Source organism: Belonocnema kinseyi, chromosome 1 (assembly GCF_010883055.1).
Source record: "Belonocnema kinseyi isolate 2016_QV_RU_SX_M_011 chromosome 1, B_treatae_v1, whole genome shotgun sequence".
Classification (NCBI taxonomy): domain Eukaryota; kingdom Metazoa; phylum Arthropoda; class Insecta; order Hymenoptera; family Cynipidae; genus Belonocnema; species Belonocnema kinseyi.
Genome location: NC_046657.1, coordinates 90829973 through 90843030, shown reverse-complemented (window position 1 = coordinate 90843030; position 13058 = coordinate 90829973). Strand labels below are relative to the sequence as shown.

Sequence of the window (13058 nt, the reverse complement as noted above, 5' to 3'; positions counted from 1 at the left end):
GAGAAACTGCGTGATCCAGCAGTTCTAGGAAGGCCGAAAACGGGGTGACTGAAAACGAGAGTTTGGTGTACATCCATTATTTTATTTTTAGTGAAATACATTACCTAGATTTTTTGACAGAATAAGAAAAATATATTTAGTGTTCTCAGACCCATTTTTATACAAAATTGCTTAGTTTATTTCAATTGCCGCTGTTAATGGGTTGTTTTACTTTTGTTTACAAAATACTAAAATGCATGCTGAAGTAATACAATTTCTTAAGAGTGTAAATAAAAATGAAGTACGAATTTTTTGCAAAAATTAGTTTATGCTGGTTTTTGTGAATGTTATAGCGAGTCAAGTTGTCAATATGCCGGTATCGTCTACGTCACTGTATGACGTAGACTTTCAAGGCAAAATGACGAATTTTCTTTACAAAACAGTTGAATCATCAAATAAAAAGTTGAAATTTCCATTAAAAAATTAATTTTATACCAAAAAAGACGAGTTTTCTACAAAATACAAGAACTCTCAACCCAAAAGTTGAATTTTGAAATAAACAAGATTAATTTTGAGCAGCAAGAAAAACCTAATTTTTAACAAAGTCGTTTAATTTTAACAAAAAGTTAAATTCTTGCATAAAAAACAACCTTTTTTATCAAAAATTTTCAATTACCAAAGTAATTTTTCAACCAAAGAAAAATGGAATTTTTAAGAAAATAGTTCAATTTACAAGCAAAAGAGTAGTTCAAGTTTAATACTTATTTGTTAAATTTTTAACCAAAAAGATTAATTTTAAAGAAATAGAACATTTTTTAAACATAAAGATTAATGGGCCTACAGCACTGGAGCGACTCAACTGACTTGCTGCGTACCGAGGGAACTTCCTTAGGCACTTTTAGAAATTCAAAAATGCGCTGGTAACTTTAGATTTAAAAATAACAAAATTTAGGAATAATTAATAATAGAATAGCCACAGGTTAGAGATAACCTGGAAATCAGGGAAAAGACAGGGAATTTCTATAAGAGAATCTTCAAATTTTTAATTTTTTCTCAGGCAAAGGTCTAAGTCTATTTTACAAGTTCTGTACGTTTTACAGTGGGGCAGCCAGTGTTTCACGGGGGAGAAATTTGCGTTCAATGTCCGGCACCATGAAATTTTCATTATCGTGGCGATCCACAGCGGGATAGAATTAACTAAAAACTAGCTAGCATTCGACGCGTAATCCGTTTTGCACAAAATTCACTTGATTCAGGTTCTTTGTAAAAAAAAAAAACTATCAAAAACTGAAATTTCAAACTAATGGATCCAGATTTGCAAGCAGAATAAAAAAAAAGATGTCTAAAACCCTTATTTTAGCGCGTTTTTTATGTTGCAGCTTCCAAATATTGTATTAAAAAATTATTTATACCTTGACGCTATTTTGAATCCTCCATTCTTAAAATTTTGTTTGTCGCCATATTGGATCCACCTGTTTGAATATTCAACTTTTTTTGCGATATTTGGAATCAGTGACGCAAAAAACCCCCAAGGTAATGAATTTGATACAAATCGTATTTTTCTTTTCAATTCGGAATGTTTTCAAATTAAAAGTCTTTTATTTAAATACGGATTCCTAATTCTAAAAACAATTAACTTTTATAGCATAATTTTTTTTAATTGTTCGGTTTCACAGGTTTGAAAAGTTGCTTCATAACATTTGAGTTATGAACTGCTATTTCCGGAATTGATAAATTTTTGCGGCCCTAAATATCAAAATGTTCAATTTTTCAAACTTGAATATTTAAAATTTTTTAGTTTACTGTATAGCTAAAACTGTTAATGATTCTCTATGTGTAAAGTCAAATTTAAAAAAGGAAAATAGGAAGTCGTATAAATTCCCTGATTTGACCGTATTCAGGAGATTCAAAAAACGTTCTAAAGATTTCATTTTCAATTAAATTAAATACAGTTGATTTAATTTCTAGATTATTAGTTTCTAAACGAAAGTGAAAAGTGTTTGATATACAAAAATCAAACACTTTCAAGAGATAGATTTTTTTTCGAGAATCTGATTTACAGGTCGCGAAACCCATTTACATGACTGTTAAGGAGTGATGAGAGGGCACGCGTCCTGCAACAAACTAAAGAAACAATTTAATTCCCTAAAAAATGATAATCTGCCAGCGGGCAAAATTTTGATCGCCATGTTAAAAACACTTTTTTCCATTTTTCGGTTCAAAAATGTTGTAGTGAATTATTATTTCATAATATTGAATTATTCAGGATAATGAAGAAAACGCTCTTTTTTCACTTTGAAAAATTCAATACAATACTTCTTCTTTGCTTAGTCCCCAACCCACTCTATTCACACGTCACTTCGTTAAATGACAGGGAATCTTGAAAAGGATTTTTCGACACTTTACTGTTCATTGCATTAATTTAACCTATCCTTTATTTGATTGATTTCAAGTTTAATTAACGACTTTATTTCAATTTATGGTTTGAGGATATTACGTGATTGGCTTTAAGATACCCCCTATTTAGAGGGGAGGGGGGGGTTATAGATATAATTAACATTGCTTATAAACCCCTCTGCATTTGCATTTTGCAATCCTGTTATATAAAGAATCTGCTTTGTTTTTGCAGAACGGTACTCTCGAAGCGTTCATGAAAGTGTGCATTAGTTGCAAAAAGAAACCGGAGCTCTATGTGGTCGATTCAGCGGTTCATCTCTTACATCGAGTATCCCACGATGATTTTAAAAATCAATTACTGCCGGCGCTACAAAAATCAATGCTTCGAAATCCAGAAATCATAATAGAGTCAGTAGGTCATATTCTTACCGGTTTAAGCCTCGACCTAAGTCGCTACAGTCAAGATATAAGCAAAGGCTTATTTGCAAACCTTCACTCCAAAGAAGACCTTGTGCGCGAAGAAGCTGCAGATGCTTGTCGCCGTCTCGCTCTTCAGTGCTCCGACTCCACAGCAGTTGAAAGCCTTCTAGCCTCCGTATTTGCCGTTTTCAACGGTTCCGAAGGAAAATTAACGGTCTCAACTCATAAGATCTCCGTTCTCCAAGGTGCCGGAAATCTCAGTTATAACTCTGTCAGCGGAAGCACCGTACAAAAGCTCGCAGCAACCGCTTGTGGACACTTCATAGAAGTTCTTAAAACGGAAGTTCATGAGAAGACGTTGATTCACGGAGTTGAAATGATGGGACTCTGGTGTAACAAATTCGTCAATGAGATCCCGAAGAACGTGATTGATATCTTCAAGACAGGAATGGCCGCGAAGACGTCGACGGCTGGAGTTAGGACTGCATATATTAAATTATTTTTTACTGCCCCAATCGCTACCCAATCTTCAACCATAGCTCCGCTTTTGACGCATGCTATCAGTCGATCCTCGCAGCAAAGTGCGCAGCCTGCTGCCGTCACAGAGGGTGTTGTAGCTTCTTATCTACTTTTGAAACTCATTCTGTCAGGTCAAGTTGAGAATGACAAACAGAGTGTGCTTTGGAGTGCGATCGACGATCAGATTTTCTTCTCAGAAAAGTATCTTTCCACCTGTAGCGATGAAATACTCTTTCACCTGATGCAGCTCTGCGAACGGCTTATCGGTGAGTTCTCAGATAGACTAAACGAGAAAGCCTTAATAGGCGTCCACAGAGCAATCGTTACTTGCATAACTGCGCCAAAGTCGTCAACTCGTCGACGCTGCGCTCCTCTGGTTAAAAAGATCCTAACTGGTTTGAGCACCTATGAACCGGTTCAGTCTCTCCTTCTAGAATTTAGCAAAGTTCTGGATACTGCAAAAACTAAGTCAGAAGCGGAGACAGAGAGCAAAGAAGATTTGCCTGGGGAGACTAGCGGAAGAGCTCTCGCAGATGGATTATTAGCGATCTGCTCTGGGTCTTTCCTTTTCGAGACACCCGCGATGCAGCTGATCCGCGACTCCTTAATCCCCGCTCACCATCCCGCAATTTTGAAGACTGTACCATACCTTTGGTTTAATATATTAAAGAATTTTAATATCAAGCTGGAGGATTTTCTGAAATGCTTTGGTGGCGAGATTAAGAAGATGTTTGTACAGGAATACAAACCTACATCAAGTTATGAGAATGCCCTTGCTAAAATGGCATCACTAGCTCCAGACGTGATCTTCCCCACTCTCATGCCATCGATAGTCAGCAGATTAAACGATTCTGAAATACTAAGAATTACTAAAGACGAATACTTCACGTTTTTAACTCCAGAAGGTGAGCTCTACGATAAAAGCGTTATACCTGGGAATGATGATAACGATATCCTTAATACGATGAATATGAAGAGAGAAAGTAAAGTTTATTCGTTCAAGGAACAGCAGGAGGAGCTTCAGTTGCGGCGGGAGTTGTATGAGAAAAGAAAGAAAGAGGGAAAGATAAAGGAACCTAAACTGACGCCAAAACAGGAAGAGGCAATGAAGGCTCAGGTCGCTAAAGAGAATCTAATCAGGAAAAGACTTTCGGGGCTAAACGAGAAGATCAGTGACGTGGTTTCGATAATCAACGCCCTCGTGCGCGGACACGGAATGGAGTTGTCTTTTCATTTGAAAGATCTACTTCCCATAATTTTGAAGAATCTAGGTTCTCCACTAGCAGCGCCAATGATGAAGGAGTTGCTGCTGCTTCTGAGGAAAACTGTAACTATATCTAGCGACCCTACTCTGAGCGACCTGGTGGCTCATGTGACTCTTCGCCAGCGGCAACCACAGTGTGATTTGGATCCTGGTTGGGAGGAGGAAGCATTGGAGAGTGCAGTTAAGAGGACACTAAATCTCATTCATCAGCATACTGTAAAGCAAAAGCAGCTTTTCTCTGCGCCAGCTTTCTGTTACGTTTTTCCGTTTGTAAAGAAAACGCTGCTGTCGAGCAAGGACGATGGTGTAATTGCGCAGGGGCTGCAGATTGTCCAGGATCATGCAAAGCAGCGAGGTGAGTCTACAAATCCGAAAGACCCACGCCATCCAAGGTTGTTGCCGAGGAAGCAGATGTTCGATCTGATCATTGAACTCATGAGCACAACGACTGGAAGAGTGCAGTCACACGCGGTTGCTACTCTTTTGGATGTTGCGCACTCGGGAAGTGGAGTGGATGGCGCTGCCTTAGCGACGAGTGAAGACATTGAATCATTGACTGGTAAGGACTTAATTTCACCTATTTTGAACGGCAATTTCGAGCACTTGTCACTTTTGTTTCTAATTTTCATAATATTGTCTCTGTCAGTTTCATGAAACGTTCTCGAAACACATATTTTTACTTATTTATTTATTTTTCATTTATTTATTTTGTTTCGAATATAATTAGTGTCTAAAAAATTCCGGGACAGACAAATCCTTAAGTACAGTTTTTTTTTGGAGAAGGCTGAGGTCATTCTTGAAGTAACTTTCAACGAGAAATCCAGTTTGACCTTAGTTTTGACCTTGACCATGACCTTCATGGTTATTTCAAGGTCACCTTTGTTTTTTACATTCTCATCATTTATGATGCTGTCCGTCCATCTGGCCGTCCGAAAGGACGTGTTCGTTAGCCAGCCATTTTTGATAAAAATTCAAAAAGTGAGCGCATTTTGAAAATTTTTTAGACCTCTTATCTGAATTTGAAAATTCTATGTATGGATATTTATAGTATTAAAAAGAACAAAATTCAGCAAAACCTTTATACAAATGTCTGCCGGAAATCGAGCGCGCAGCGCGAGTGTCACGATGAGAATGTGTACCTCAAAGCCTACAGAACTTTGAGAATCTTAATCTTTGACTATACTTAATTAAATAGACAATTCAGAATATGAAGACGCATATAAATACTGCCATCTAAAAGAGACCTTTTGATAAATTTTTTTTCAAGCATTCCAAATGCAAAGAATAAGTATCCGAGCGCGAAGCGCGAGGTAACCCATTATCGAGCGCGAAGCGCGAGATTGAACCGTCGCGCGCCCTAGGCGCGCTCAAATTTGCGAGCCGCGTGCTCGGCGCGCGATGAAAATGTGCCCGCGAAGCAGGCAGATTTTTTAAAATGGGATGGCATATTTTTGACATTATCGATCGAAAGAGCGGAAAATTTTACGTCAAAAAGTGTAGTTAGGTCATAGGTAAGGTTTGACCTTGGACATATCAAGGTCATTCATAATTCAATATGGTCTGAATAATTTTTCACAAGCTAGCTTGTGAAAATCATCCTACCAACTTACTTACTTAAACAATATGCATTAGATAGTGACCATCGACTTACCTGGACCATGACCATTAAGGTCATATCAAGGTCATCATTCAATTTAATGTACATTGTTTAAGTAAATAAGTAGGGTAAGAGGATGATTTTCACAAGCTAGCTTGCGAAAAAATGTTCCGACCATATTGAAGTTTGAATGACCTTAAAACGTCGTTCAAGGCTACACCTTACCTATGACCTGACTAAACTATAACGTAAAATTTTCTGCTCTTTCGATTGTCAATGTAAAAATAGGGCCATTCCATTAAAAAAAAAAAGGTGACCTTGAAATAACCATGAAGGTCAAAGTCAAAACTAAGGTCACCACTGGATTCCTCGTTGAAATTTACTTCAAGAATAACCTCCACCTTATCTAAAAAAATTGTGCCTAAGGATTTATTTGGTTGTCCCGGGAATAAGGCAAACTGACCAATATACGAACTTTTGAGTTTTAAACTGATGCTATAGTATAAGGTATTCACTCATTACTGGACTGAGAATTTATCGAGACAGTAAATTACAGGTAGGATATACCTAACTGCAAAACCTGGAATTGTCAGGGAATTTTTATTTACCTGGAAAAACCTGGTAATGTCAAGGAATTTTTTCGAGAGCTTGCATACTTTTTTTTAATAACAATATAAAATTGAATAACAATAATTCTTCATTGATAAAAGTACCGTCGTATTACTGTATTTAATTATTTTGTTGAAAATTAATTTTTGTAACGGAAAGTTTAGCTATTCTATTTTTGTTTGAAAATGGATCTTTTTCAGTTGAAAATTAAAGTGTTTAGTTGACATTTCATGTCAACTACTAAATTTTGTGTTCAGAATTCATCTTTTTAGCATGGAAATTTAATTACTTTGTTGAAAGTTCAACTATTACCTTTAATTTTTTTTTGTAAAAAAAATAATTTTTATCTTTTGTTCGAGATTTATTATTTCAGTTGAAAATGCATGTCTTTGGTTGAACATTAGCTGCTTTAAATAAAAATTTAACTGTTCAATTTTTTATTGAAAAATGATATTTTGTAGTCGAAAGTTCGTCTTTTTTGGTATAAATCAATCTTCTTTGAAATTTCGTCTTTTTTGGTATAAATCAATCTTTTTTGAAAATTCATCTTTTTCGTTGAAAATTTAATTATTCTAATTAAACATTAATCAGTTTATTCGAAAATTAATCTTTTTAGTCTAAAAGCATTTTTTAAAACTGAAAATGTAATTAATATTCTAATTTAATATTCCGTTATTTTAGTTTAAAATTGATCTTTTCATAAACAAAATTCAACTATTTGGTTGGAAATTTATCTTTTTCAGTTGAAAATTGAAGTATTCTATTTAAATATTTATCATTTTAGCTGAAAATGCATCCTATTGGTTAGTTTTTTCTTATAGAAAATTAATGTTTTTACTACAAATTTTACTGTTCTATTTTTGGTTGAAAATTATCTTTTTTTGTTCAAAATTTATGTTTTTGATTTGAAAATTGAACTTTATGGTTATGAATCTGTAAGATTCTATAGCTGTAGTGGTCGTGTCCGTGCGAAGCTTCTTAAAGGTTCTCGGAGGGTTCTGATGACCCCACAAAACAATATTGCGCAATTGTAATAGCCGAATTTGCGTAAACAGCTTCAAGGTTATTTGTTGTGAGAGAAACAAGGATGATTTATTGCTTTCTTATAGATAAAAATGCATTAAAAAATGTCTGCCTTTATTTATATGATGCGTAAAAGATGAAAGTGTACAGGTAAAATTGTATATGACAGGTTATCTTAATAAATAACCTGAAGATGTTTGAGCAAATTCGGCTCTTGAAATAGCGCAATGTTATTCTGTGACGTCATCAGGACCCTCCGAGAGCGTTCCAGAAGCTTAGCACGGACACGAACCACTACAGCTATGGAATGTTCTCGATGTCAGCAAGGTAGGAATCTTGATCCAGAAACTCCCTTGTCCATCTACTGATTACACTAAATTCAATATAGTACCCACATTATTTTATCTAAATATACACGGCATTTTAAGTATAAAAAGATCAAATAAAACTTTGTTCAAATCGTTATTCAAATTCATGAAATTTAAAGACAAATTCAAGAAATAATTATTCATGTTTTTGGTATTATTTAATTAATCAATAATAAACATATTAATTGAATCCCTAGAAACTGAAAAAAGCATTATTTATAATAAATTCGCGAAACCGCAATATTATATTCCGAGATGATTATTTTCAAAAATGCAAAATATTTGAAGGGCTCTGTACTATAAAAAATGATACCTGGAAAAAGCTTGAGATACCTGGAAAACCCCTGAATTTGCCAGGGAATTTTTTTTCAGGATTTGAGTAGACACCCTGTCTAATTTCCTAGTTTTAGTATAAAAGCATGTCCAATCACGATTGCAATTTGACATTTTTCAGTTTTAAACTCTTGAAATTTTTAATTATTGAATTATAAAGGCTACATAATTGTGAAAAACGTTACATTTTCAAGGTTTGAATTTTAATTTTAAGTTTTAACTATTTTATTGTTTAATTTGAAACCTAAACAATGCGAAAATGTTTTTTTTTTATTTATTTTGAATTTCATTTATATTTATCGGACAATTTTGAACATATATTTCTCTTTAACACGCATTAATTTACACCTCTATTTACAGGAGCACTTCAAAACTCCTTGCCCGCTGTAAGAGACGCCGCGCTTCGAGGACTTCTCGTCATCCACCGAGCGTTCTCTCACGATAAAGAAGATTACCCCGAACTGCTTCGTCTTACAAGACGAATCTGGGTTGCCAAATCCGACATTTGTGAGGAAAATAAGATTCTTGCTGACGAGCTCTGGGAAAAAGCTGCTCTCGAAGCAAACAGCAAAATTCTCTGCCATGAACTTATTCAGGATATCGCTCATCCAGTCGAACCCATACAGCAAGCTGCGGCCGGTGCACTTGCCGAGTTATTAACTAAAGATCCCCATCTCATGCCAGAGATACTCGAGAAATTACTTCAACTCTATCAAGAAAAACTAGTCATGATTCCACCAAAACTAAATGACTTTGGTCGAGTCGTGGAGCAGCCAATTGACACTTGGGGCCCTCGAAGAGGAGTCGCCCTCGCTCTCGCCCAACTTGCTCCGCTGCTAACCTCTGAAACCATTCAACGCCTAGTTCAATTTTTCGTCTCCACCGGATTAGGAGACAGGAATCCTACCGTGAGAAATGAGATGTTAACAGCAGCCGTAGCCGCTGTAGATCTTCACGGAAAAGCTAACATCACCTCCTTACTCCCAGTATTCGAAGACTTTATGGACAAGGCACCGAAAATCGGCAGCTTCGATTCCATAAAACAATCTGTTGTTATCCTCATGGGATCTCTTGCTAGGCATCTGGAGAAGGACGATTCAAGAATCAAACCTATTGTCATGCGGCTTATTGCTGCGCTTTCCACACCCTCGCAACAGGTACAAGAAGCCGTAGCTAACTGTCTCCCGCACTTGGTTCCATCCATAAAGGAAGACGCACCAAAAATCGTGGACAAACTCATGGACCAACTTCTCAAATCCGACAAGTATGGAGAACGTAAAGGCGCCGCGTATGGATTGGCTGGACTGATCAAAGGCATGGGAATCCTCGCTTTGAAACAACTTGATATAATGACCACTTTAACGAATGCAATTCAGGATAAGAAAAACTACAGGCACAGGGAAGGGGCGTTGTTTGCATTTGAAATGCTCTGTAATATGCTTGGCAGGCTCTTTGAACCTTATATCGTCCACGTGCTGCCACATTTACTTCTCTGTTTTGGAGACTCCAGTCAGTACGTAAGAGCCGCTACAGATGACACCGCTCGTGTGGTTATGAGCAAACTCTCTGCTCATGGTGTAAAACTAGTTCTACCAAGTCTACTCGCTGCCCTGGAGGAGGACTCATGGAGAACAAAGACCGGCTCAGTAGAACTATTAGGAGCAATGGCTTACTGTGCGCCAAAACAACTGAGCAGTTGTTTACCTAGCATCGTGCCAAAGCTGATCGAAGTCCTTAGCGATTCTCACACAAAGGTACAAGAAGCTGGAGCAGAGGCTCTTAAAGTCATAGGCAGTGTCATCAGAAATCCGGAAATTCAGGCGATAGTGCCTGTTTTGTTGAAGGCTCTCCAAGATCCTTCTAGGAAAACGGCAACGTGTTTGCAAACTTTACTTGATACGCAATTCGTACACTTCATAGACGCGCCTTCACTGGCGTTGATCATGCCCGTTGTGCAGAGAGCTTTTATGGATCGCTCGACGGAAACGAGAAAGATGGCTGCACAGATTATCGGAAACATGTATTCGCTGACAGATCAGAAGGATTTGACGCCTTATTTGCCGACAATCATTCCTGGACTGAAGACAAGTTTGCTCGATCCTGTTCCTGAAGTTCGAAGTGTTTCTGCGAGAGCGTTGGGAGCGATGGTTCGAGGAATGGGAGAATCAAGTTTCGAGGATCTGCTACCATGGTTGATGCAGACCTTAACTTCAGAAACGAGTAGTGTTGATAGATCTGGTGCCGCACAGGGATTGTCGGAAGTGGTTAGGGGCTTAGGGGTAGAGAAGCTTCATAAATTAATGCCAGAAATCATCAGCACTGCTGAACGCACAGACATCGCGCCTCATGTTAAGGATGGTTATATAATGATGTTCATCTACATGCCGTCGGCTTTCACATCGGAATTCACACCTTATATTGGTCAGATTATCAATCCGATTCTTAAGGCATTGGCAGACGAAAATGAATATGTTCGAGAAACTGCTCTTCGAGCTGGACAAAGGATCGTAACACTTTATGCTGATTCAGCGATTATGTTATTGTTGCCGGAGTTGGAGAAGGGATTGTTCGACGATAACTGGCGTATTAGATACTCCTCAGTTCAATTGCTTGGAGATTTACTTTACAGAATATCTGGAGTATCAGGTAAAATGTCAACGGAAACCGCAAGCGAAGATGATAATTTTGGAACCGAACAGTCTCACATGGCGATCATTAAAGCTCTCGGAGCCGAACGAAGAAACAGGGTTTTGGCTGGACTTTACATGGGAAGATCAGATGTTGCTCTCATGGTTCGACAAGCAGCCCTTCACGTTTGGAAGGTGGTTGTCACGAACACTCCAAAAACTTTGAGGGAAATACTGCCAACGTTGTTTAGTTTACTCTTGGGATGTTTAGCAAGCACAAGCTATGATAAGAGACAAGTGGCAGCACGAACGTTGGGAGATCTGGTCAGGAAATTGGGCGAGCGAGTGTTGCCGGAAATCATTCCTATTTTGGAGAGAGGTCTGCAAAGTGAACAAGCTGATCAAAGGCAGGGTGTTTGTATTGGTCTTTCTGAAATAATGGCTAGTACCAGCAAGGACATGGTCCTTACGTTTGTCAACAGTCTAGTGCCAACAGTTAGGAAAGCTCTTTGCGATCCGCTTCCTGAAGTACGACAAGCAGCTGCTAAGACCTTCGACAGTCTACACACAACCGTCGGCGTTCGAGCCTTGGACGATATTCTCCCAGCAATGTTAGTTCAGCTGAGCTCGCCTGATCAAGCAGAGGCCGAGAACACTTTGGATGGTCTACGCCAAGTCATGGCAATCAAATCCCGTGTCGTTCTGCCTTACTTGGTTCCGCAATTAACATCACCTCCAGTCAACACGAAAGCTTTATCCATTCTTGTGAGCGTTGCTGGTGAAGCCTTGACAAGATTCCTTCATAAAATTCTACCCGCTCTATTAACGGCCCTATCCAGCTCGCAGGGAACTCCGAACGAGATGCAAGAGTTGGAATACTGTCAAGCAGTAATTCTCTCCGTGACGGATGAAACTGGAGTGAGGACGGTCATGGATCAATTGATGGAGGCGACAAGGTCCAAGGAAACTCCGATAAGACGAAGCGCGGCAACACTTTTGTGTGCATTTTGCCGAGATACAAGAGCGGATTATAGTCAATATGTGCCTCAACTACTTAGAGGACTTATTCACCTTTTCACTGACGAGGACAGAGATGTATTGCTGATGAGTTGGGAAGCGCTTACTGCTGTAACAAAGGTAGGCAAGAAAAGAGTTTACAACTAATTAATAATAATAATCGAATTAATTTATTCAATTTGTCCACATTGAATCTCTTATGTTTCTGCTTGTTTTACGTATCTTTCTTGTCTCGCTACTTTTTCTGTCATCTCAGTGTAAAAGATTATTAATAATATTTCGGGCAAGTGACCCAGTTTGTGCGAATGCTCACATAATGTAGGTAAATCCGTGGCAATCTTAAAGTTAATGACACTAGTAATAGTTTATTCACATTCTAGAATGGATCAAAGATATTTTGATATAGGTTTTATAGTCATTTTATTACGTATTCGTGTTCTTTAAACGTTATATAGTTACGCGTGTCGCCATCTGTAGCCGATCAAGCATAACATTACTCTCTGCTTGCTAGTCCGGGAGTTGACAGGCTGCGTAGTTTTTCGTGTCAACAGTGCTCCAAAAATGTTGTGGTAATTTTGTGGTGTGAATGTTTGATTGAAAAGTATGTATTAATTATAAGTTTTTCGGATGTGTTCTTCAATATAACTGAAAGCTAATGAATAATTCGGATATTTCCGCCCGCTTTAATAAGGACGGAAAAAATGGTTGGAGGAATTTGTGCGAGCGTTTACAAACAACACGGCTACATAAAAATTAGGCGTCTTTTTTAAGATAATGAGCACACTATTTCAATTCTGAAAGCTTTCTCTTGTTACGCCTGTTTTTTTATGCATTTGCATTGAATAATTGATAAAAATGTGCGGAAAACGATTACAACAACAATAAGATAGCCAATTTAAAAATGA

At 37.7% G+C, this 13058-nt stretch overlaps 1 protein-coding gene across 1 annotated transcript in view; it reads left to right on the top strand.

The window, feature by feature from the left end:
• The window catches only part of LOC117167418 (eIF-2-alpha kinase activator GCN1), a 45412-nt gene that overhangs the window by 7933 nt on the left and 24421 nt on the right, over positions 1-13058 (top strand). The window contains exons 5-6 of the mRNA XM_033352367.1: positions 2609-5138; positions 8870-12273. Coding sequence (XP_033208258.1) covers positions 2609-5138; positions 8870-12273 — 5934 coding nt within the window. The remainder of the gene's footprint in view (positions 1-2608; positions 5139-8869; positions 12274-13058) is intronic.